We start from the raw sequence: 27625 nt of genomic DNA, 5'->3' as shown, positions 1-27625 counted from the left end.
GAAGAAGTACAGACTCACAATAATGTTGACCAGTGAGTGTACCATGTTCAGGTACCTGGAGGTCAGTATAGCCATACAACATTATGCTTCCACTCCCATAATAACTGCACAACCAAAATGATTATGTTCGAGAATGCTGGACCTACCCTCATATGGCAAGAGGTGGGAACACGTAATGCACCCAGGAATGTTGTCAAACATGATTGTTTTGGTGGTCCATGTGTTAGGTGTTGTGTGACATAATGTTGCATGCTCATACTGACCTCCTGTTCTTTGAACATGGCACACTCACAGATCAGCATTATTATGACACTGTACTCCTTCCCCATGCATGTCTAACCTCATTTTTATCGATGGCAATGCATGTGTGCATTATTATGACACAGTTCCACTGACTTAAATCCTACTGAACACATGGGATGCATTGGGAAGACATATTATAACATGTCCACATGTATCAAGGACCATCCAGCAGTTGTCAACCTCACTGGTGTAGGAATGGAACCAAGTACCACAAGAACTCCTTACCAACATTGTGGCCAATGTGGGAGCACACTGTAGAGTATACATTGCTGTCCATGGTGATTACATGCCTTACTGAGAACCACCTTTTGTAATGTCCAGGGTACCGTCATGAATTGTGGTGACTTCATTGTTATTATTGTCTTTGAATAAAAGTCCCATTTCTGTTTGTCTCATTGTGTGTTCCTTTCAGTTACCTTATGTACTATAATGGCAGGTCTGTTTATGTATTGTCCAAATTTTATTGAGCTATGTTACTTGGCAGTAACTTTTGAAGGCTACTCTCATCCTTAATTTTGAACACCAGTGTATGAGATTTTACTAAATGAAAATTTTACTGTTTCTTTAATATGATATGTAGTAAATATAAATTCAAGAATTTGTTATTGACAGCATTTAATAATGAGAAGAACAAAATAGACTGCAAACATCGACATTGACAACTTAAACAACATGTCTTAAAAACTGTAGTTACTTCAGTGTCTTAGTAGATACAAAAACGCTTGCAGAAAATGACTATGTGGAAGATTACACAATCCTTTGCATACTACTGCTTCTCAAAATTTTTCTTCTGTGTCACAGAAGTAATTGGCATTGCTAGTTATCAGTGACAATCATTATCATCTATGCAGTAACTACATAATTTTTTAAACTGCTATAGATATTCTTTGGGGAAGGAGCATTATTTGGCATATTGCCATGTGTTTAACCAATTCACACCTAGAGTGTATATTTCCAGAGTATGTTATCTGAATGAAACCAGCTATTCAGAAACAGTATAAAACATTCCATTGATATTTGTTACATTCTGTTTGGTAACGGCATAGTAGGAGAATATCATTGTTAACTGCCCCAAAACTACTACTGGTTCTGCTAATTAGATTAGATTTAAAACATGTTTTGTTCCATAGAATCTTGTGGATTTGAAACATTTCAGAAATAAGTATTACGATAATGATCACCACAGCTTGTCACTTAACTCTGTAACACATTATTCTCTATAGAAGGTGGAAGAAAAAGTTGAGAAAAAGGAGGAGAAGCCAGCAGAAAAGAAGGTTGAGCCCATTAAGAAAGTGGAGCCAGAGAAGGTAATTGTAAACAGCATTCACACTTACAACGGTACAACTTCTGGGTAACTTTCTAACAGTAATACTGCAGAACAAAGACTAAATTCTTCCACTATTTCTGTCACTGTTCACACTGCTTAATCATTACACAAACTATATATAATGTGAAAGGATTTTGGTCATGAAAACTAAATAGCTGGTAATGAATGATATGCAGAATTTCTTTAACAAATGGTTTACAGAGAGTAGTGATATCTTTTTCACTTTAAACAACTTTCAAATTATTGACAATATTTATAACCTCTTTTTGCATAGATGAATAGTCACCAGAGGTTTATGAAACAAAATCAATGAAATTTTGCTGTGTCACTAGTCATGAAGATAATGCCATTAACTTTTTTTTATCTCACTATGGTACTTTTTGTACCACATTAAGTTAAGTAATATGACTCTTTTGTAGGGTTCACTGAAAACAACAAATTAAAAATACATTGAATATGGGGATTTCTATGCTGTTGTTGCAGCCATTTGAGTAGCCACTTAGAAGTTTAAACCACCCTTCAGGGAAACTTGCACCGCAGAGTTGAGGCAGAAAGTTATGCTTGAACAGAGTTTACAAAAGTTTAAACATTTTTTTGTATCAAAGAAAATGTTATATCCCTGAAAGCCAATTGGCCTGTTTTGTAGCCTGATCAAGTATCTCTTGCATTCATGATGCTAGTTTCCATTGAGGCTTCAGCAGCACCAGTTTTGTGGAGAGTCGAGTAAACTTCTGAACTACCATAAACACTGTCATAACAACAGCACAGAAATCCCTGTATTTGCTGAATTCTTAGTCTATAATTTATTGTCAGACTTGCAAAAAATCATAATTGTATTTGTTTCATATAGATCTTCCTTCTGGTGGAAAAAAGCAGAGTTATATTGTTTTCTTAAAAAAAGTGAGTGCCTGTACCTCAGTTTTAATGACATTTGATAACGTGTTAACTTTTGTTTTGTGTGTCCCTGGTGACTACTTGTCTAGATAAAAAGAGATTATAAATGTCTTGAATGAGCCATAAGCTATTTCAGGTATACAGTTTAGGTGCTTCACCGTGTATATATCTTACATTGACTCACATTAACAATCTGTTTGTGTGCATTTATAATGTCAAAACCTGGATTCAGCTCCACTAGGTGTAGTGAGACTTCTGATTTTGTTCTAATAACACAACTCAGTGATATAAAGACAGTGCATGATGTCACTCATGTTTAAGAAATACACTGACTGTTATGTTCATAATGCTTCAGTGTTTTTGACAAAACCTGCAAAATAATACCTCCTATCTGTTGGTATTGCAGTAAACATAACTTTGTCTACCATAATGTCAACTTTCTGGATGGAGAAAGTTCATTGTACTGATGCTTCTAAGTTACATCTTTAGCCCAAGATGTGAGCATGAGAATTGTGCAGAGGGAATGTTATCTTATAGATACTGTTATTTCATGTCTTATAAATGTATTATATGGTTTTGCAAAAACTTCCTTTGTCTTTATTTTCATTTGGTGTGTCTTTGTTTTGATTTGGTGTGTTAAAACAACATCTTGCCAAATGAAAATTTTCAAGAAATGATGAAACTTTAATGATTACTGGAATTATAATAGTAGTGTTTTATATTGCTTCTTTTCAATCTGCCATTAGAAGCTGCACATATTTGGATTTGTCTTTGCAGTTGTGTAGTTGCATTCATAAACAGCAGTTTGGTACATACTTTATCTTTAGTATTCATTTGTCCACAACTTTTCATGTGACATTGATGAATCACTCACTCACATATCCATCCCCATCTCCCTCCCCCCCTCCCCTCTGCCCCTCTGAAGTCATTTCTAGATTTTGTTCTCACTTCCTTTAGTGGGTTGGTTGGTTTGGGGGATTAAAGGGACCAAACTGCTGCGGTCATTGGTCCCCTTCCTTTAGTGTTTTACTTGATATTTATTAGCTCTTGTAGTCATTTATTATGCACTAGAGATACAATCATAACAGAAAATTGTTACCATTACAAAGAGACAGAAAAGCTGGTAGAAATACAATAGAAAATCATACTTGTAGGTCTCAGTACTATACTTTTCTTTTTCATGGAGGAGAAGTGACCAATCCCTTTGGGAGTTGCACGTCATGGATGTAAGTGCTGTTCAGACTTTCTCTCTCTTGGTATTATCCTTGTAAGTGTTTCATTACAGAATACGAAACAAATTCTAAAATACTGGAGTCATTTTGCAGGTTACTGCTTTATATTTGTTCATAAATCAAACAAATCCTGTTCCCTCTCACATTCACAACTTTTTAACATATTTATTTATTAGCTGGAAATTATGGTGATCCAGTTTTGTTTCCTATTTTGAGAACATAGCTCTCAGCTCTGATTGTACAGAGAATGTAGAAGTGAATTTCAGTCAGAGAGCAATATTTAAGAAGTGACAGCAGAAAAACTGACAAAGCCTCATCAATTACAACAGTAAACTGCACTCTTTGGAGACAATGGTGTATGTACTGAATTGACTGCAATGAGCAAAGTTGAAACATACTTCAGGTTTCGAATAAACCCTTTTTTCTCACTAGTCCAAGGAACTGTATTTTGACAGTTGTTTTGTCATAATACTATCATATCTCTATGATTATGAAAGAGCATGTGTGTTGACACTTTCAATAATTGCTCCATTATCTTTTGGGCAAATTTCAAAGCTAAAAATTTCTGTTGTTCTATTGTTGGTTGGTTGTTTGGGGAAGGAGACCAGACAGCGTGGTCATCGGTCTCATCGAATTAGGGAAGGATGGGGAAGGAAGTCGGCCGTGCCCTTTCAGAGGAACCATCCTGGCATTTGCCTGGAGTGATTTAGGGAAATCACGGAAAACCTAAATCAGGATGGCCGGACGTGGGATTGAACCGTCGTCCTCCCGAATGCGAGTCCAGTGTCTAACCACTGCGCCACCTCGCTCGGTTGTTGTTCTATTTCATATGCCCTGTTTGTCAGTTCATTCTAGAGTACCATTATCCATCTTCAGTATAAACCTAGGACACCTCATCTACTCTCATCCCTTCTTCTCTTTCTAGGTTGAAGCTAATTATGTTCTCCTCATAAACTAACTTTACTGTGAACTGAATTATAGCGATCTTTTTTTTTCTTTTTTTTTTTTTTCTTTTACCCTGGTACAGGTCTCAAAATAATGTTCTCCATGTCTAATTATTATAATTTCTCAACAATTCACTTCCTCACTCACTGAAATATTGAATTCTGTCATAATTACATTTTTGTAATTATATGGGTGTGTGATTTATACAGTCAGTTATTTTTATATTGGCTTAACAGATGTCACCATCTTCATCAGTGAAACATAATGCCACGACATATTGCAGAATGTACATGGTGTATGTAGTAATGGTAACTACAGAGTGATAACTTAGAGTTAATGAATCATGCTTATGTACAAATTAATTCACTCTTAAGTTATCAGTCTGTGGTTATAATTATCATATACAATTAGTAAATTTTGTGACATGTCATGGCACTAGCCTTCATTGATGAAGTTATTGATGTCTATGAAGCCAACATCAAACTTATGAAGATAACAGATTTATTTGTTGAAACCAGTTAAGTGAAATAAATATTCCATCAAAGTGGACATATTTGTGACAGGGAATTATTCATGATCCTTATTTATACAAAATAGACTTCTTTTCTGCCTGTCAATCACTATTTTTATTTCAAAATGACTGGTTTCAGGCACTACCATGTATATGACAATGAAGTGATAGTTGTGTTAAGACAGATTACTCTTTAACTCTGAGATATGACTGCAGATAGGTGACATTGTCAGAAACCAGCTAGTTTGAAATAAAAACAGTGATCACCAGACAGAAAATAAGATTATTTTGAATAAATATTCCAGTTGTGCGGCAGATAACTGAATTTTATTCTGAAAACAAATATATGACACAGTTGCTGAAAAAATAACAGTTATGAATAAAATCATCAATCAGTTGTTTCACAGTGGCATGTTATCATGAATTTATGGAAGAGAATTTCATTTGCTACACAACCCTAATACCGTGAATATTATGTATTGATTGTGATGCCCTTGGGTAATTTTTTCAATTTGTCTCAACTTTATTGAAGGTTGTTTCTGCAGCAGCTCAGTTTTCATCATCCTAGCAAATGCCAGTTATTCATATGATTACGAAGTCATCCTTCCTAAGTTGTGAAACAAACAAATGAACTCATTTCACTGCTAGGTTTGACACTTACTGCTCTGTGATGAAGAGCCTTTACAATTATGTGTAGATGAGCACATACATTTCTTGTGGGGATTAAGATACGCAATTGCTAGGTAATTTCAGAAATTTTTAAATTTTATTTTAACTGAAAATGCTTGATTTTCTATACATGGCAGTTTGTATTTATATTTACTTATGTATATACAAATGCTAACTGCAGTAATGCTGTCTTGAGAAACTTGAATTAAAAAGTATTTTAAGAAATGATCTGAAGACACCCATCTTTCATAGGGCTACAATAACTCAATCCCTAGAGAAACTTACGGGTTAAACAACATGTGTTTGGAGAGTTCCTTGACTAAATGCTGGCCATTTTGAATGCTAGTGTTGAAATCCATTATTTTCATGGGTGATTTTTTACTATCTAATAAAGATAACGCCATAACCATATGAAAAATAAAGTTTTTGGAGTGATGATGAAAGCTATTACATTTGTAATGCAGTATGAGTTAATACAGGTTGGCATCCAGTCCAGTCAATGCCTAATTACACATAAAATTAAAACCAGCAAAGACATTTTGGTGTAGGATGCAGAGTAAGAGTGATAGTACCTCTCTTCAGTGTGCTTCTCTTGTCAGTCACCACACATTGTTTAGATTTTGAGAATATTCTCCTATAAATAACTTTATTGAAGCGTTTTACTCATCACCACAAAAATATGGTAGACAAGATAATATGAGGTTTCTAATTATCTGTTTCATATTTCAGAAAAAGGAACCAGAGAAAAAGCCTGAATTGAAGAAGGTAAGCAAAAATATAAATCTGTAATAGATTATTTTTCTAATGAAAGATTTGTTAATTTTTGGTCCTTTAAATTACATATTGTAAACTATCTACTCATAATGTAAGACAAGTAATTGTGCTTGCAACCTACAGAATATGTTCATATTATGTGGTGAACAACACATTATAACTTACATCAAATAATGATGTACAGTACATAATGTTGTATAATACATAATATGGGTAAGTTGTGTAATCTCCGATAACAAAAATATCTCAGAGCAGTGTCATCTTGAAACAATATTTCAGCTAGATTCCTCCTAGTCATCTTCAATTCAAATGAAGATGATGACTTGAAAATTCATTGAAATATTGCTTCAAGAAAATACTGTGCTTCATAGCCAAGATCCTAATGCATGCATGTGAGGCTGCATTCAGCTTGGAAGTAGCCAGTTTGCATCCTGCTGGTGAAAGGGAGTTTGACACCAGTATTTGGTTCACAAAGGGATTAGAGGTGGTGGCATAATGGTCCTAATCAGCAGACTTTCCACCAAGGTCCTGGATTAAATTCCAGATTTCTCTGTACCTTTGTCATGGAGTGAGGGCATGTGACATTGTAGATGTTGATCTGCCTGTCAGATGGTGATGTTGAGATCTGTGGTCCCTTTGGTGCTATTGAAGAGGAGTAGGCCATTTGCTGGGACTAGGTTTCACCCTCTCTTGTCTCTCATCTTACTTCACATATATAACACTGTGCTATTTATAGAACATTATACTCACCTACACTCAACAGATAAACTTAAGATGTAAATATCATACATTGTGAGGAAAGGCCCTATTGTGAGCAGAGAAAGAAAATGCTTTCCTGTTAGGTAGCTTTACAACCCCGTGGTATTTTCCAGCCACCAGTGCCTTATCAATCTTTCTTTTTTTCCAGACTATGCATTCACTTGGCTGATAACCCAAAAAGAAACAATTTTATGTGTGTTCCACATTTTGCTTCCACAGCTGTTGATACTTCAAGGTATATGTAAATCACCACCTGAGAAGTTGAGATGGTGATCAATAGATACTGATACCCCAATGGGTCTTTTTTTATTGTGTTACACGGGATAATTGGCCTTGCTATTCGCCAGTTTTGAGTTTACGTTTATTATAAATTAATGCTATTTTCTCATTTGTTAGTGAATATAACCTCAAAAAAGTTTCAGGAAATTAATAACTTTTATCCCAGTTTTTTTTCCATTGTCTTAATAGAAACCTCATTTTATATAGTAATTGCTTCAATTGTCTACTGTTCTGTGAAACTTTGAACCAGCGACATTGCAGCCGCACTGTGAAAGATTTTCTCGAACTGGTATGAGCAACTTGGAAAGTGCTGCAAATGAGTGTGTTGGGAGAGCTCCCGAGAGTCACATATAGGAGATATGAAAGATACCTCAAGCACTATCCTCTCCCGTGGATCTTGTCTCCTCTACAGGAAGTACAAAATCTATTACTACTCATTCATTTAACTGTGAATGGTAATTTAGTGATAGCATTAAGTGCCCTGTATAGAGAAGACAGAGACTAGGGGGGAACTCAGGTGTTACATCAATTTGTCTAACCAACAAGTTAGAGGTAACATCTTCCACTGAAACCAAAACTGAGCCAGTGAGATTCACTTCACCTGTTGGGTAACCTACTGTGATCAGTATTAAGAGGAGGCAGAAACGAAAGGGAAGGATTCAGGGAAATGGCAGTGGGGGTGTTGGGAAGGAACAATAGGTGCACTCAGTGTGTATACCTGAGGATCTAATTCAGCATGTTGAAGAAGCTAATCCGGCAGCCATTGAGGGAACAGGGTGCAAAAACAGCATATTGTGGTGCCCATTGGAACAAACAATTCCTCCTATCTGGGCTCCAAGCTCATATTTGGATCATTCCAGCTATTGGCAGATTCAGTTGAGAAGACCAGCCTTGCACTAAGAGTTTCAGTGAAGCTCACAGTTTGTAGCCTTGTTCTGAAAACTAATCAAGCAACCCCCCATCCCCCCCCCCCCCCCCCCTCACATCCCCCTGCGCCGTTGCTCTGAGCACAGTGAAAGGATTAAACAAGAGACTTCAAAGGTTTTGTGACAAGTTAGGCTGTGACTTTCTGGTCTTGTGTCATAGGGTTGAGAACTGTTGAGTCTCCATAAATGGGTCAGGTGTGCCCTGTAAATCAGACACTGCTACCCAGATAACGACACCTGTAGTGGACCCAGAAGTGTCAGTGTAAAATCCAAAGAAATCACTGTCCCAGAAAAGAGTATTAAAATCCCCATGACTAACTGTTGAAACATTCAGAGTAAAGTGTCAGAGTTTGAAGCTCCCCGAAAAAGCTGTGACACTCCAATGATAGCAAATGCATAAACCTTGGTCAAATCCAAAATTGATAGCAGTAGGATTTTTGGGGAAAATTGAAGTGTATATTGAGAGGAGAGTCTAATCATAAGTGAAGCTGGTGTATTTGTCACAGTAGATAAGAACTCAAATCACATAAGATAGAAATTGAAATTACATTTGAGATTTTCTGGATAAGAGTCAGTGCTAAGGATGGACATAAACTTACAACTTCTTCTGTTGGTCAGCAGAAGGAACAACACAGGTGATTGGGTATAAAATAATAAGAGAATAAAAAGTTTTTATTATTTGTAATAAGACATCTACTGTTTGACATTCTAATTCTTTCAGGACTATGGAAGCAGTAAGATAAAAAATTATTTAATTCCTTTTCTTGTTGTTAATAGTACTGTATGTACTGTAACATGACGTTTTGGTATTGAATGGTAAGTTAGACCTAAGTATATGAATTTTGCATTGATGTGCCCTGAAAACTTTGAAAATGACATTTATTGAATAGTACTGATATGTGACTGATGAAAAAATGTGAGTTACTTTGCAGGAATTGTCAGTTAATTTCTCAAATCCATTTATACAACCAACATACCAGTTTTAAGCTTAGAGTTTCCTCAGTAAAGTTTTAACTAAACATATAATCACATACTCTCTGAAGTTTTCTTCTAAGCAATCTGTGATGAAATGATATTGAAAAGACTGTTTTTTCATGCTAGATAATTCAACAAGAAGAACCAAAACTGGAAGAGGATAAAGCCATTAAAATAACTGAATCAAAGAAAGTGGAATCTGTCAAGGTATGTTCAAGAAATACAAGAAACAATATCTTTTAACCACATAAATGTAGTATTTACCTGTACTGAGCAAATGCAGTTCTTGTTCTTACCATAACAGAATAATGTATTTCATAAAGCAAATGTAAAATGTATAATGGAGAGTCTGTTGAAATTATCCTGCTTGTACGAATGAGTGTGGTGATATTTTTATCAAGCAGATACAGTTCTTGTTCTTACAATAACAGAATAACGTATTTGATAAAAAAAATGTAAAATATACCATGGAGAGTCTGTTGAAATTATCCTGCTTGGACAACTGGGTATGGTGACAGTTGTTGAAACACTGAACTCACATTGGGAAACATCATGGTCAATTCTTCACCTGGACATCGAAAATGAAGTTTTCCATGGTTTGTCTTAATCAAATAAAATAAACATCAGTGTAGTTTCTCTGCAAAAGAACAAAAGGCTGCCTTGAAATTGTTACTATTTTTCTAGGAGTTTATAGTGATGACTTTGATATAGTGAGGAATAATTGTGAGACAATGAATACTGTGGAGTAAATGTTGGATGAAGCTTGCAGGGTGAATGTAAGTTCGTGGTTATAATTATTATTTATGTTGGACTGGTGTCTTCAAAAGTATATTAAGGTTGAATGTCCCATCATACCTGATGTCATTGGAAGCAGGCCACAAACAGTGACAGTGAGGATGGAGGTGAACTGGCCATATTCCTTTCAGAGAAAATGTACTAACATTCATATTGATGATGTAGGTAAATCATGGATTAAAAACGCGCATGATTAGATTGGAATTTTAACCCTACTGCTCCTCAATATAAGTCCAGTGCCTTAACAACTGCACCACCTTACTCTGTGTCAGTGGGATGACAGGAAAAAGGGTCCTTTTACATTTGATGTGACAGTATGTACACACTTCTATAGAAATTTTCTGCAAGCCTCACAAAACATGGAGATTTACTAGTGAACTGACTGTCTGAAGTTTGTATTATCATTGTGCATTACCTATAGAAGAAATGTTATGATGAATAATGACTTAATTGTTTGTTTTGATTTGCACTTACACAATTCTAAATCAGGAAAGTACCAACAAATATTTTTTTCTAGAATTATGCATATCGCGGCCAGGCCGAGCTTTTGAGCTTTCAGATTAAACTTCGTACCGCAATTTTAAGTGCATTTACTGATAGTTTAGTGTGCTAAATACGTTTGCTGCCCCTTTATATCTGTAGAGTATCGTCATCTCTGAAGTAATTTCCAGTAAAAAACTTCTGAACCACTGTTTACATAGTCGCGAGTAGGCCTAATTTTTCGTACACGTATTTTCATTGTTTTCCGGTAACTTAATTGTCTTTCTGTCACTAAAATCGATTTGTACCATGAGTGTAAAGTGCCTGACGTGCCGTAGAATCGTTAGCTCTGGGGTCTGGTGTGATGGATGTAGTAACTTCTTTCATTGAGGCGATTGTAGTGGCGTGGGAATTGGGAAAATGTGCGAGACTCATCAGTGGTTCTGTAGGCTATGCAGTAGAGATAGAAAGATTGTGGAACAGGAGGGGAAAATTGCTGCCCTTCAGGCTGAGTTAGATGAGGCTAGGCGAGAACTGGGCAGGTTAAGGGGGGAGAAGGGTACACAGGGGTGGTAAGTGGCAACGGGCATTAGGAACAGGCCAAGAAATTCTTCTGACAGCTTTGTTATTAATGTACAAAATAGGTTTGACCTGTTGCCTTAGTCAGAAACTGATGAGCCTCTTACAGAAGTAGATGTAGACAGGGCTCAACAAGCTTCCAGCAGCAAATTGAATAAGAATGTAGGGAAGTCTGCAAAGAGAAAGAAAGTCTTGTTGCTAGGTAGTTCACATGCTAGGGGTGTGGGCCAACTTCTGCAGGTTGAATTAGGGTCAGAATACCAGGTCACAAGTTTTTTCAAACCTAGTGCTGGACTGGGGCAGGTTACAGAGGATTTAGGTTCACTATGTAGAGGCTTTACTAAGGAAGATACCGTGGTTATTGTGGGTGGGCCGGGCAACAGTATTGACAGAGATCCGGGGTACAGCATAGAGTGTGACCTGGCAAAGATTGCATCAACATTGAGTCATACCAGTGTTGGGTTTGTGTCGGTTCTGGAGCACCACGACCGACCTCATTTGAGCTCTTCTGTCAGGAGAGTTAATTTGGAGTTGGAACGGCTACTTGGATCTGGTGCGGGGTCACACATCGGTGTGGTTCCTGTTGATTCACTCTGTAGGTGGGACTATACTAGATATGGCCTACACCTCAACAAGAAAGGGAAGGGTAAACTGGCTGGGAAATTGGAAGGGGGAGGAACTACATCTCATGGTGGAAACTATTTTTTAGTGTAAGATCAGTGTCCAGTGGGAAACTCAGCCAGGCAAGTACTAAAGATGTTAAAAAAAGTTCAAGATACTCACAAAAGTAAAGTGAAAAATAATGTTAGTATATTTCATCAAAATATTGGGGGATTGAAGAATAAAATTGATGAGCTTCTGCTTTGTTTAGAAGATATAGAAACTGAAAATGTAATAGATGTGCTATGCCTGTCTGAGTATCACATTGTCACTGATATGCAAAAGGTTAGCATCAATGGGTACAAATTAGCTGCACATGTAAGTAAAGATAATATGATGAGAGGAGGAGTTGCCATATATGTCAAAAGCTTCCACAGTGTAAAAAATTTAGAAACTAAAAAATTTTGTGTAGAGCAACATATTGAAGCATGTGCCACTGAACAAACTAAATGATGGCACTTTCATAATTGTAACAGTGTATGGGTCCCCCTCAGGGAATTTCCAGCTATTTCTAGAAAACTTGGATGCTTTGTTGTGCTATCTGTCAGACAGGGGGAAGCAAATTATCCTTTGTGGGGATTTCAATGTTGATTCCCTGAAAGAGTGTAATAGGAAGAATGACCTTGTAGTATTACTCAGTTCTTTCAATTTGAGCTCTGTCATTGAGTTTCCTATTCGGATAACAAAGAACAGCAGTACATTGATAGATAACTTTTTTATAGACCAAGATAAGTTTAAGGACATAAATGCTTATCCTGTTGAGAATGGTCTTTCAGATCATGGTGCACAGCTAGTTACAGTACATGACATAGCTCCATGCAGTATATCAAATCAGACTTTCAAAGCAGTGTGTTCAATTAACAATATAAATATTGCAAACTTTAGGGAAAGCCTACAGCAGCTAGACTGGGATGAAGTGTATAAGGAACCCGATGCAAACTTGAAATATAACTTATTTCATGATACATTTTTAAGGGTATTTGAAAATTGTTTTCCCAAGAAAATAGTTAAACACAATTCCAAGAAAACATATAAAAAACCTTGGCTAACTAAAGGAATAAGAATATCTTGCAACCATAAAAGAGATCTGTATCTAACAGCAAGAGGGAATACTGACCCCGAAATTGTTCAATATTATAAAAACTATTGTGCGGTACTAAGAAAAGTTATTAAAAAGTCCAGAAGCATGTGTATCATGTCTGAGATCAGTAACTCTGATAATAAAATTAAAGCAATTTGGAATATTATTGAAAGGGAAACAGGGCAACCAAGAGCACAGGAAGACTTTAGTGCCATAAAACTGAATGACAAGTGCACTAACAAACAATCAGAAATTGAAAATATTTTCAATCATCATTTTTTAAATGTTGTGGAGAAAATAGGATCTAGATCTTCACTAGAAGAGGCAAGGTTACTAATAGAAGATGCCATACCTGTGCAGTTTGAAACAACTGTAATTCCACCAACCTCTCCCTCTGAAATCAGTAAAATAATAAACTCACTGAAAAGTAAAAGCTCTTACGGAATTGATGGCATTTCCAGCAAGGTACTTAAAGCTTGTTCCCCACAGATAAGTAGGATTCTCAGCCACGTATGTAATAGCTCTTTGGAGCAGGGTGTTTTCCCCGATAGACTGAAATATGCCATTGTAAAACCATTGCATAAAAAGGGGGATACGTTGGATGTCAACAACTACCGCCCAATCTCTCTTCTGACATATCTATCAAAAATTTTTGAGAAAGTAATGTATTCAAGAGTAGCCTCCCATATTTGTAAAAATAAAGTACTAACAAAATGTCAGTTTGGTTTTCAGAAAGGCTTTTCAACAGAAAATGCTATATACGCTTTCACAGATCAAATATTAAATGCTCTGAATAACCGGACGTCATCCATTGGTATTTTTTGTGATCTCTCAAAGGCCTTTGATTGTATAAATCATGGAATTCTTTTAGATAAGCTAAATCATTATGGTTTGAGGGGGGCAGTGCACAAATGGTTTAATTCATATTTAATGGGAAGAATGCAGAAAGTTGAAATAAGTGGTTCATGTAATGTTAAAACAACAGGTGATTCCTCAAACTGGGGGGTCATCAAGTACGGGGTCCCACAGGGTTCGGTCTTAGGTCCTTTAATGTTCTTGATATACATTAATGACTTACCATTCCACATTGATGAAGATGCAAAGTTAGTTCTTTTTGCTGATGATACAAGTATAGTAATAACATCCAAAAACCAAGAACTAAGTGATGTAATTGTAAATGATGTTTTTCACAAAATTATTAAGTGGTTCTCAGCAAACAGACTCTCTTTAAATTTTGATAAAACACAGTATATACAGTTCCGTACAGTAAATGGCACAACTCCAGTAATAAATATAGACTTTGAACAGAAGTCTGTAGCTAAGGTAGAATTTTCAAAATTTTTAGGTGTGTCCATTGATGAGAGGCTAAACTGGAAGCACCACATTGATGGTCTGCTGAAACGTCTGAGTTCAGCTACGTATGCTATTAGGGTTATTGCAAATTTTGGTGATAAGAATCTCAGTAAATTAGCTTACTATGCCTACTTTCATTCACTGCCTGCGTATGGCATCATATTCTGGGGTAATTCATCGTTGAGTAGAAAAGTATTTATTGCTCAAAAACGTGTAATCAGAATAATTGCTGGAGCCCACCCATGGTCATCCTGCAGACATCTATTTAAGGATCTAGGGATCCTTACAGTAACCTCACAGTATATATATTCACTTATGAAATTTGTTGTTAATAATCCAACCCAGTTCAAAAGTAATAGCAGTGTGCATAGCTATAACACCTGGAGAAAGGATGATCTTCACTATGTAGGGTTAAATCTGACTTTGGCACAGAAAGGGGTAAATTATGCTGTCACAAAAGTCTATGGTCACCTACCAAACAGCATCAAAAGCGTGACAGATAGCCAACTAACATTTAAAAATAAATTAAAAGAATTTCTAGATGACAACTCCTTCTACTCATTGGCTGAATTTTTAGATATAAATTAAGGGAAAAAAATAAAAAAATAAGAAAAAAAACAATTTAAACATTAGTGTCATGCAATATTTTGTGTAATGTAATATCTTGTACAGACATCCTTAATTAACCTGACACGTTCCACATCATTACGAAGTGTCCTATTCATGATCCATGGAACAAGTATTAATCTAATCTAATCTAAATTTATGTGTATGTAAATGACATCAACAAAACCCCTTTGTCTCTCTATGTAGTGATAAAACCCAATGATAAAATTTAGATTTAAACTCTTTATCAAACATGTCTCCTGAAGTCCAGGTTAGGTGTTCATGTATAAGTTTAAATGAGTGTGTGGAGTTCATTTTTCAAAACTGTGGGTTTCTCAGATGTGACATATGAAAAAAGGTTAGAAAAATTAGAAGTAGAATTAGAAATACTAAGTGAAAAACTACCAAAATGTAATATACAATATGTTTTCATTATCTATTTGATATATTAACTTAACATGAGGAATGAAATAATATTGGCTAAATGAGAAGCAACTGTATTTGTATGAGCCATGAGCCTCTTGTTTAGTATCAAGCTTTTGTAGAAGTCATAGTAACTATGGAGGTACTTCGATATATGTCAGGAACGATGTTTTGGTAAAATGCACTGATGTTAACTTCAGTAATTTCTAGGTCCCAAACTAATTGTAGTGTCTGTATACCATACCCCTGTCAGCAATAGTGATGTCTTCACAGATTTACTGGATAGAACAATCTCCCACTTGCAAAAATATTGTCAACATGATATTTTAATTGTTGGGAATATTAATATTGACATTTGGGTTACAACAGCAAAGCCCTATGTCCCCAGTATACACAATATGTTTTGTGCAAATAACAAATCAACAAGATGACTATCGTGTCTGGACAATGTTATAACAAATGTAGAAAGAAATATTTATGAAATACAACTTTTTAATACCATGTATCTATCAGATTATGAAGGGATATGGTTAAAATTGCTGACAAAAATGTGAACAACCTGAGTCCATTAGAATTGTTAATGATTCTCATATCAATGCTTTCAGATCAGAGCTTTGTATGATTGAATGGTCCAGCTTCCTGTCTCAATTTACAAATGCTGATGAAGCTTTTGACAGCTTTGCCAATATTGTTTCTTAATAAGTGCTGTCCTGAAATTTTAAAAAGACACAAGGTGGAACTAAGCAAAGGTAATCATAGAAGTTTACAGTGATGATTCACACCTGCCCTCAAAAAATTAAGAGCACAGGTCTTCAGTCTCTATGACAAATCAAAGATCAGTGAATACCTTCAGCTAACAAATGCAAGGCTACTTGGATAATCATCAAAGCAGAACTGGCCAATACTAATAGAGCCACTTGTGACACTATCAATATCACACCCAATGAAATGTGTTGTGCCGGCAGATTAGCCAACACAACGCACACTAATTGAGAGAGGAGGCCGAAATGCACGCGTCAACTCACGCAGGCTGACGTTAGGTCTGAAACAGGATACGTAATGAATGCTATAAAGAAAAGTACGTAGCTGCTGGAATACTTAACTTTAATCCATCATTTGTATACAACGTTCTTGATGATACAAGTGAGACTCTCTCTAGAAATGGTTAATGGCGCCTTGCTAGGTCGTAGCCATGGACTTAGCTGAAGGCTATTCTAACTATCTCTCGGCAAATGAGAGAAAGGCTTCGTCAGTGTAGTCCCTAGCAAAGTCGTCCGTACAACTGGGGCGAGTACTAGTAAGTCTCTCAAGACCTGCCGTGTGGTGGCGCTCGGTCTGCGATCACTGACAGTGGCGACACGCGGGTCCGACATGTACTAATGGACCGCGGCCGATTTAAAGCTACCACCTAGCAAATGTGGTGTGTGGCGGTGACACCACATTCCTCCCCCACAAATCGGCAAATGGTCGTGTTATAAGGCTTCCGCCCGCCGTGGGGAGGGTCCCATGTTGACGTATGCGATGAGGTGGGGAGCCTAACAACAGGCAAGGCTGTGCCACCCGCACCCGGCCATTTGGTCCGAGGGGAGCTAGGAAACGCCTGAAAACCTAGTCCAGGGTGCACGTCAACATGCGGTGTATGCGCCCGTAAATAGTCAGGAGGGGCTGAGGGGTTGACCTCCATTGAGTCAGAGCGCCCGACTGGCGAAGACGACAGCTGGTCCGGAGCGGGCAAGAGTTCCATGGCGGAGGACAGCTGGTCACGGGAAGCGATCGACGGCGTGTGACCCAGGGAGGCGCTTGGCGGCTGCAGTGAAGCGTCCACTGCGGGCGGCGCCGGCGGGAGAACAGGCGGCGGCGGCGGCGGCGCGTCGCCATGGGGCAAAATGGAAGGCATCGTCGGTAACACCTGGGGATGAGGCGAGCCAGTAGATGGGTCCCCAGGGAGCTGACCGGACGGCACCGTCGCTGAAAGCAGACGAGGAGCGGCAGAACCCGTGCGACAACAGAGGCGCAGCTGATTGAGATGCCGACACACCTCACCAGAGGCCCCCAAAACCAAATACATCACGCGGCCGAGGCAGCGAAGAATGCTCCCTGCGAGCCAACGCCGTGAACCGCGATAGTTGCGATAGAATACAACATCGCCTGGAGCAAAAGCAGGAGTCTGCTGCTGCACAGGAACCTGATGCGGCGGATGCAGCAAAGACATCAAGGTTCGATGAGGACGACCATGGAGCAACTCAGCCGGCGAGCGACCATCACGGGGCTGAGAGCGATACGAGGACAAAAAGAGCAATAACGCGTCCTCCCGAGAATGCCACTCTTTTAACTTCAACATCTGTGACTTGAAAGTCCGGACCAATCGTTCAGCAGCACCGTTTGACTGAGGCGAAAACGGCGCGGATGTCAGATGTTGAATACCATTAGCCTTGCAGAATGACTGAAATTCTGCGGACATGAATTGTGGGCCATTGTCGGAAACAATAGTCTGTGGAAGACCTTCAATGCAAAAGATAGCGGACAACGCTTGGATGGTGGCAGAAAACGTTGTGGAAGACATCCGGACAACAAAAGGAAAATTACTGAAGGAATCGACCACAACCAACCATCGAGCATTCCAGAATGGACCAGCAAAATCGATGTGTAAGCGTTGCCAAGGGGAAGTGTAACACCAAATACGAGAGCCAAAGCTTCTTTCTCTATCTGTGAATAATTTCTTTGCGCAGACGACAGCAATTTGGACGCAAAGGCAATAGGGCGATCATGCGAACCATCTTTGTGCGCAAGCACAGCACCGATCCCGAAATCCGATGCATCTACCATCAACAAAAGGGGTTTCTGGGGATCGAATGGTGTAAGGCAAATATTTGAAAGCAACGCCGATTTCAACTGGCGAAAGGCGCGTTCGCATTCCGTCGTCCAGACGAACGGAACACCTTTACGGCGTAAGCGATGAAGCGGAGCTGAAATGGAAGAGGCATGCGGGACAAAGTTATGATAATAGTTAATTTTTCCCAACACACTCTGTAGCTGCTTCAAATTCTGCGGGGAAGGCAAGTCCTGTATGGCACGGAGGTGCTCTGGACTCGGATGTATGCCTTGGGCATTGATTACATGTCCCAGATATGGTAAGTCACGAGCAAAAAACACACATTTGTCCTTCCGCAAGCGAAGACCATTTTGTCGCAAGAGCTGAAATAATCTTCGGAGATGATCTAAATGTTCGTCTTCTGTCTTTCCGGAGATCACAATATCGTCCAGATAGTTGGCAGCAGTAGGGACCGACGCACAAACAGTTTGTAAATATTGCTGAAACAACGCAGGGGCGGATGCACACCCGAATGGCAGTCTTTTGAATCGGTACAAACCAAGATGCGTGTTAACCACCAATACGCGCTGGGATTCTTCGTCCACCTGTATTTGCAAGTACGCATCTGCTAGGTCCAACTTCGAAAAGTATTTACCCGGGCACAGTTTATGAAAAAGATCTTCCGGGCAGGGTAAGGGAAAAGTGGCAATCACTAGTTGCGGGTTCACTGCTGCCTTGAAGTCCAGACAAAGTCTCAGTTTTCCGGAAGGTTTTTGCAAAATGACTAAGGGTGAAGCCCAGAGAGAAGCCGGCACACGTTCAATTACACCTTGTGATTCTAAATCTTTTAATGTTCTTGCGACCTCATCACGCAATGCGTGGGGAACATTGCGCGCTCTGAAAAATTTCGGTTGCGTGTTTACTTTCAGTTCCAAATGTGCTTCATAGTTCTTAGCGCAACCAAGGCCCGGTGCAAAAATGTCTGCAAATTCTTCACATAGACGAGAAACACTGGCTGAAGGCACAGTCTGGTTCACTGATAGGACCTGATTTACGATAGACAAGTTAAACAACTGAAATAAATCTAAACCAAACAAGTTCACTGCAGAAGAAGAATGAAGGACGTAAAAAGACACAAGTTTTGTTTGTCCCTTGTATGTTGCAAGAAGGCTGCACTGTCCTAACACAGGGATATGCTGTCCTGAATATGTAGTTAGCTTAACATTTGCGGCACGCAACGGAGGTTTGCCGAGCTGTTGGTGCGTGTCGTGATTGAGTAGTGAAACTGCAGCTCCGGTATCAAGCTGGAATGGTATCACGTGTCTGTCAAAGTCCAAATCTACAAAAAGTTTATTGTCCTGCTGACGACAAGAGCGACCGTCTCGTGCAACGTGAACTGTTTCTAGGACAGAAGCACTGGCGACTTGACGGGATTTCCATCGACGTCGACACACACTTTTTGTGGCACGAACACAGTCACTGTTAGAGAGAGTAGCACTGGGCGGAGTGGCAGTTACTACATGAATTTCCATGGGCGAAGGTTCACGAGCCCGAGTATTCTTGGTTCGATTCTAGCACGAAGCAAAGGGCCGGAAATGGTTGTGAGAGTCCGATCTAAGCTTTTTCTGGCAAACACTTTGAACATGACCTTTCTTATTACAGAAAAAGCAAATAGCCTGGCGTGACAGGCAATTCTCATGCGAATGTCTAGTAGCACACCACGGGCATGATTTTATCACTGCATTTGCTTGCTTACGCGGCACACGTGGCTGCGCGGAAGGGCGCGAGGGCTGTTTACAGTTCCGTGCAGCTCGCCCGGCGGGCCGGTTAATGTGACACACAGCTGGCGAAGTTTCAAATGATTCCTGAGCAAAGTCAAGTGTGTCTTGCCTATCCAATATGTCTATCACTTGTTGAAGGGAGTGATTGACTAGTTTCAAAATCTGTTCCCGTATACGAACATCAGAAACGTTCTGTGCAATTGCATCACGCACCATAGTATCTGAATAAGGAAGTCCACATTCACACTCAAAAGCACAATCCCTTGTAAGGCCTTGCAATGTTGCAACCCACTCCCTATTAGTCTGACCGGCCGTACGTTTTGTACGAAAGAATGTATACCTTTTTGCAATGACATTGACTGTTTCTTTGAAATAGGCATCCAATGCAGACAAAATTTCTTCGTAGGACAGAGTTGCTACGTCGCGTCGGGGAAACAATTTCACTATCACACGGTAGGTAGACACACCTACACAAGAAAGGAGATGAGGCTGCTGCTCGTTACCTTGAATTCTGTAGGCGGCGAGATGGAATCCATGTTTCCATGTCCGCTTGAAAATTACGGAATGGTGGTGCAACTGCGTGTTGTGGCTGCGGTAGCGATGAAGCGGCGGTGGCCGCATCGAGTTGCAGTGCACGTTGACCCAGGATGTGCTGTCCAAGGGCATCCAATAAGGCCTGCGTCTGCTGATTCTGCAAGCGATAAAATTGGGATAGTACATCTGGAGAATGTGGCGAAGCCATGACACAAGTAAATTAGTGCAATACGAACGCAAAATCCTCTTTTAAGCCTCGTCGCCAAAATTTTGTTGTGTCGGCAGATTAGCCAACACAACGCACACTAATTGAGAGAGGAGGCCGAAATGCACGCGTCAACTCACGCAGGCTGGCGTTAGGTCTGAAACAGGATACGTAATGAATGCTATAAAGAAAAGTACGTAGCTGCTGGAATACTTAACTTTAATCCATCATTTGTATACAGCGTTCTTGATTATACAAGTGAGACTCTCTCTAGAAATGGTTAATGGCGCCTTGCTAGGTCGTAGCCATGGACTTAGCTGAAGGCTATTCTAACTATCTCTCGGCAAATGAGAGAAAGGCTTCGTCAGTTTAGTCACTAGCAAAATCGTCCGTACAACTGGGGCGAGTGCTAGCAAGTCTCTCAAGACCAGCCGTGTGGTGGCGCTCGGTCTGCGATCACTGACAGTGGTGACACGCGGGTCCGACATGTACTAATGGACCGCGGCCGATTTAAAGCTACCACCTAGCAAGTGTGGTGTCTGACGGTGACACCACAAAATGAACAACTTCTGTATTAATTCTGGTAACAAAGGACACCAGACTCAACAAAATGACAGCTATAAATCAGATATATCTAGAAAAATAGAAACAGACCTGCAACATCCTCTTTCTAGTGGATAAAAATTACTGTCACTGATGCTGCAAAATGCAGCAATTCAAAATCAGAAGATTTGTATGGTATTTCAAATTTTATTATTAAAAAGATAGCAGACATTAGACAACAATCACTCTGTGTACTAATAAATTGGATTTTTATGAGTTGTTCTCTTGTGGCCTGCTTCAACATAACAGTAGTTATCCCTCTAGATTAAAAAGGAGACAAGCCATTCAAAAACAGTGTATCTTGTAGGCCGCCTCTCAAGAAACTTTGTGTCATGACAGTCCCATCATTACTTATATTTAATATTCTACATAAAAAAACTAAGAGAGATACAGATTAAGACAATCATTTCATTGTCACAATACATGTCACAAAGAAAAGACTGCCTAATCATTAACAAGACTAAGCAAGGCTCACAATAACTATACATACCTTGGAGTAAAGTAGCCCAGTGCACTGTCACCAGAAGCACACATTTCCTCATTAAAAACTTGTAGAAATGTTCTGAAAAATTGGCTTTAAAAAAAATCTTTCTATATCATAGAGGAATTTTTGGATTGTTTGAAGGGAGATCTAAAATTTTAACGTATACTCATTGTGTGTTTGTATGCAAATCAACACGATTTAACTGTTTTCTTTATATTTATTTGTACCATTGTATATTATTCAATTTTTATGAACTATTAACATCAATAGCATGCAAAATACTGGAAAATGAAATAAATAAAATAAAATAAAATATTTGTCATTTAGTGCTCTCGCCTTCTGTGTTAGTAGCTTTCTTGAAGTTTTGGTACCATTTATAAATTTGTCTATAATATCTTCTTCAAGAACTCTCCAGCAATTTTTTGGGAATAACATTGTTTTATGATAAGTTTACTATCAACCTCCTCCTTTCCTTAAGGAATAATATATAAACTTTATGGTAAGTGAAACAACATACTACATTAGATGACAGCCTTGTAAATTTTTTGAGAGCTTTGTAAGACTCATATAATATATTAATATACTGTTTAATAGGTTTCTGAGAAAATGTGCTCAGTACTTCTCACATAGTATAGATTTCAACATGATAAATGTAGAGTGGGTTTCTCCTCTCCAAGTTTGTTTACAAGATTTTTCGTATAACACATAAGATAGGTATTCTGTTACTATACATTTATTCTAATGATAATGGTTCTCTCTACAGATTGAGGAAACAAGGGATGTGAGAAGACAATCCATTGTCCAGACTGCAGATGGGAAGGTAAGGACTGTTTGCAGTATTTGTCAAATAATACTATCCAAAATTTCAATTCCCATTTTATGATTTTATGGATTATTTGGATAGTGTTACAAACATTGTTAAAAAAAAAAGTTGCCACCCATTCTATCTCTTTGTGATTTTAAAAGCTTTCTGAATTGAACACTCTTTTTTACACAGTTATTTGTGAATATTTCAATTCCGATTTTATGATTTTATGGATTATTCGGATAGTGTTATAAACATTGTTAAAAAAAAAAAGTGGCCACCCATTCTATATCTTTGTGATTTTAAAAGCTTTCTGAATTGAACGCTCTTTTTTGCACAGTTATTTGTGAATAACAGTAAGTGTACTTGGCAGCACATAATGAAAATTGTCAGCTGCTGATGACCAAACAAGTCAAAAACTCAGTAATGAGTAAATAGCAATAGAAATTTCTGCAGAATATCATGAACGTGTTTACTGTAGTTTCCTGTAGTTATATGTAGATAAATTTCTCAGACTTCACAATTCCATGCAATTTTTTTTAATTGGAAGCAATTTCTGCCATTTGACTGTAAATTAGTATTCATTTATTTCAGAAAAATCATGATTTCAGCTGTATAGCCATTCTAAAGTGCAAGTTGAAATATCAGAAACTGTCCAACATGCCTAAATGACATAGCAGCATCAAAAAATATGTAAATAATAATAATAATATAAAACTGAAATAATGATGGTGTGAAATAAATTAACAGTAATTTACGGTCAAGTGGTGGAAATTCCTTTCAAAAAATTCTACATCATTGTCATCCCCTAAGAAGGAAAAATCATAAACTTCTGTTGATTGCTCGCTGTGCATACTAAGTCTTACTGTTCAGTTTCTTACAATTTTTGTTTACAAGCATTGCTCTTCCATATCAAAAGATTTTCCTGATAGAGAGTATTGCACTAACTTTGAACCAGTAAACTGAAAGATTCTGTACCAAAAAGCAATTTTGTTCACAGGCAAAATGATTTTAATGGTTTTGCAAATTAGTACTGTTGTCATGGGAAATAGGTGCATGACCATCTTATAGAGAAAGTATATCATTTGTACAGAATGTACAAAAATGACAGCATTTGTTTAGGAAAACATTTTTTCACATGGAAATAATTACATTAACTATAAAACCAGTGAGGAGGGGGAGGGGGGGCATAAACAAAGTTTTTATGCAGAGATAAATTTAACAGCTGATGAGAAGTAAGATGAAGTTATAGTGTCAATCTAGTATTTGTAATGAAAACTTAGTTTAATAAAGGGGAATATGGAAATTGAGTCTAATCATTTAATACTAGGCTTGCATTCAGTGTCATGTGTTTGTTCATTTCCAGTTGGGTCATCTTTTTGGTTTTCTTAATATAATGTAAGACTTCACATTCTACATCACATTAAAGGTTTTCTGTTCAAAGATAATCAATAAAGGTTGAATCTTTCTTCCTTAGTCTGCAGCTTCTCTCATGTTCACATAGCCTAATTGCCACAACTTTACCTGACCAATGTATACTTTTTCACACTGCTTGCAAGTGATTTTATATACACTGCTCTCTGTCATTGGTTGCAGTTTGTCTTTACTATTGAATAAAGATTTGGGTGTTCTATTGGTATTACAAAATGCAGGTCTGTAGTTGTGAGACTTTCAACTTTTTTGCTTGGCTGTCTGAAATGTCTCAGTATATGGGATTTTGCACCAGGCTTTGTAACTACTGAGCGATCTCTGTTAGCCAATGTACAGAAGTGGTATCATTTTATTTTTTATAATACATTATCAATAAGGGCAGAGCTACAGTCATTGCTGGGAGCAATATGTTTGATGGTCTGTAGTTTCATTATTTCAAAGGGTGAATCAGACAATGGAACAAATATGAGGTGATGCACCATTGAATGAAAAGCTGCATGTTTGTGGCTCTGTGGATGCAAGCACCCAACAGCAATTACTGTGTAAGTTACTGTGTTTTTTCTGTGAATGCTAAATAAGTGTCTTCTGGAGGCAGAACATAAAATATTGAATTTTCTAATGTTGTAAGTTTAAATTCTGTAGTAGTGTATCTAATTTTCTGGTGGTACTGGTGCACAACCATTGCAGTTAACATAGTAGTAAAACTGAGCTTTCATTGATAGTGAATGTAACCAATTATTTAGTGGGCACTTATTCAGTTCAAGAAGTGGTTTGGTTCTGAATTTAATAAAGTGTATTGGCACTAGCTATAGGATGGGGACAATTTGGAGAATTCTAATTTTGAATGTATCAGGATAGATGAAAGAAAATATAAAACATTGTTTTAAAAGAAAAATTTCACAATGGAAAATAATCTATGAGAGATCAAAATACAACATTATTAACTGTAGTCTGTTGAGATAAAGTGAAGGAGATGCTAGATGTTATAATTCTGAGACACGTGACAGCAGGAAGTCATGTGAAAATGCAGGAAAAGGAGAAGAAAATATCTAGAATGAAGAGAAGGAGAGGACAGTTTGACAACCCATATCACTTATTTCAAGCTTCTCAGTTCTTTGTGTTCACCCTGTCTGTGACAATTCTGTTACTGTAGTGTCCAGTTTTATTTATTCTGTATTACAAGTACACACATAACAAATATACAGTTATTCTTTTCACTTTTTAATACACAATATTTTTAAACATATGTGTGTTTCCATATTTTTTGCATTTTGTTTGATTTGAAAATGGTTAATTAATTTTTGATTGACCCATTCTTCAAATGTCAATTGTTGATGTAATTCTCAGTGATTTTTCTACAATTGCTGCATCATTTAAGGAGACATCCAACTCCATTTGTTGAAACTGTAAGTGCATAATGATAGATTATACTTCATGCATTATGTGCCCAAAAATTCATTTATTTTCATGATTCCTTCTTGTCATAACAGGTAGAAGAGGAAGTTAAAGTTCAGTCCAGAAGATCATCGACGATTGAGAAGAAAGTGACTGAAGAAAAGGTAAATTATAATTCATTCTCTAATATACAAAACTGCAGTTTTACTTTACAGTGTAAGAGATCCAGTGTGAACTCAGGTTTTATTGAATGATGCTTTTCTACACATAGCTGTTCCAGTAAATGACTGCGTGACTGCAGTATCATTCATTATCAGTCTCTTTCTTTGTTTATTGACTCCCTGGACTCTGAATCAACAAATAAGGCTTTGGTAAAATATTATGTTTGCTTCAGCTCTTGCTAACCTAATGGTCTAGGAACACTGGTGTAAATAACCAGCTATGTAGCCATTACCTAATCTTGTATATGATAGAAAAGTTCTTTCCCCAATACACGTGTCAATAACAATCCTGAAAGAAGTAATTTTTATTCATTTTAAGCATTTAATAGTTCTTAGTCTTGATAAGTGGTAACTAACAAACAACAAAAGACAAGTCACACAATCACACTTGGCTGCACTCCATCAGTGAGATGGAGCTTATCCCTTTTCTTCTCACGGCCTCCTTCTGAAAATGATTTAGATCAGTGTACAGATAGTAAGTGTAACATTTTAGCAAACGTAATGTGCATGGCCTGCTGATTGAGTATTTAATCACAACCCTGCATTCTGTTGCTAGGCAGTGCCATCTCATAGTCTTTCAGGTTTCTTGTGATAAAACGTGTATGAAACTCTTTGAAAAGTTGGTATTGAAAGAGCTACTACTATATTATATGACAGTTTTATGAATTTTTCACTCTGTTGAGTATGTGGTGGACTATGTCTCCATTTCTGTTTTAGATGTGATGATGGGATACAGTATAGTAAATGTACTCTGTACATGCACTATTTGCGAATGACTGCCAGCAATTTTTTTTTTCATGATTGATATTGTGATTGATTATTCTAAGTGAATCAAATCATCGTAGCATACTTGGCTAGTAGTAGCCTATTTTCCTCCAAAATAGAACATGACACTTGTCTGTGAGGGTAATAGCGGTTGACCCATCGGAATGTTAGAAATTCTGCAAAGAAGAAATCACAATTCTCAATATTTAAATTTTTCATCTTGATGACTTCAGTTCTTATTAATTCTATATGTCAGCATAATGTAGTCTTATTCAAGCCCTTCTCAGGAATGTATATAAAAATTTATTTCATTTTTTATTGCTGACCATAGTTGATTGAGGTCATGGAAGACAACAAGAAATCTTCTTGTACGTAGGTCGAGTAAACAATGTACTTAAAAAGTAATTTGGATGTCTGCCACACTTTCATAGCATTATTGATTCTAATTTTTTAAATTATCACAAAATATTTTATGTAAGAAAAGATTTATATAATTTCAAGGTTAAGTACTAGTTCATCTTTAGCTAACTACCTATAGTTTGCATGTAAGAATCAGAATTTTTAGTAATTTATAGTTTTTATGAAATTGTATTAAGAAGCTGATGTTGATAGTAGTTATGTGGCTCATAGTAGAAGACATTATGATAAAAATTCAATTTATGTGACTCTTCTTATTTAGTTCCACATTCAGTTCCAAAACAGAATTGTAGTGTTACAACATTCTTGGAGAATTGAGAATGTTTTTGCATTTTTTTTATATTTTTTGGAATCAATGATTAAGTCGTTATGTTCCACTTTAAAATGCCAGAACAGAATAACCAGTAATATTTTGTTTATATCATTTCAAACTGTAAATTAAGCTTATGAGAAATTTGTGTGACTAAGCTACATGTGATATGACAACCAGAGCCCATGTAGCTGTGTATCATATTGGTACTAATTAGCATATTCTTGTTATGTCTACAATATGACATTAAGAGTTTCTTGATTTTAAACTGTTTAATGTATAGTCTTTTTA

General features: G+C 37.5%; 1 protein-coding gene across 33 annotated transcripts in view; it reads left to right on the top strand.

The window, feature by feature from the left end:
* The window catches only part of LOC126183349 (twitchin), a 521808-nt gene that overhangs the window by 184694 nt on the left and 309489 nt on the right, over positions 1 to 27625 (top strand). For 25 of the 33 annotated variants that reach the window (XM_049925263.1, XM_049925234.1, XM_049925257.1 and 22 more), the window contains 5 exons: positions 1527 to 1610; positions 6611 to 6646; positions 9721 to 9801; positions 22754 to 22810; positions 25717 to 25785. In XM_049925263.1, the coding sequence (XP_049781220.1) occupies positions 1527 to 1610; positions 6611 to 6646; positions 9721 to 9801; positions 22754 to 22810; positions 25717 to 25785 (327 nt within the window). The remainder of the gene's footprint in view (positions 1 to 1526; positions 1611 to 6610; positions 6647 to 9720; positions 9802 to 22753; positions 22811 to 25716; positions 25786 to 27625) is intronic. The other 8 variants (XM_049925262.1, XM_049925261.1, XM_049925260.1 and 5 more) reach the window with 1 other exon arrangement.

Source organism: Schistocerca cancellata, chromosome 4 (genome assembly GCF_023864275.1).
Source record: "Schistocerca cancellata isolate TAMUIC-IGC-003103 chromosome 4, iqSchCanc2.1, whole genome shotgun sequence".
Taxonomy (NCBI): domain Eukaryota; kingdom Metazoa; phylum Arthropoda; class Insecta; order Orthoptera; family Acrididae; genus Schistocerca; species Schistocerca cancellata.
The sequence above is the reverse complement of the archived record's forward strand: the minus strand, read 5'-3'. Positions and strand labels throughout refer to the sequence as shown.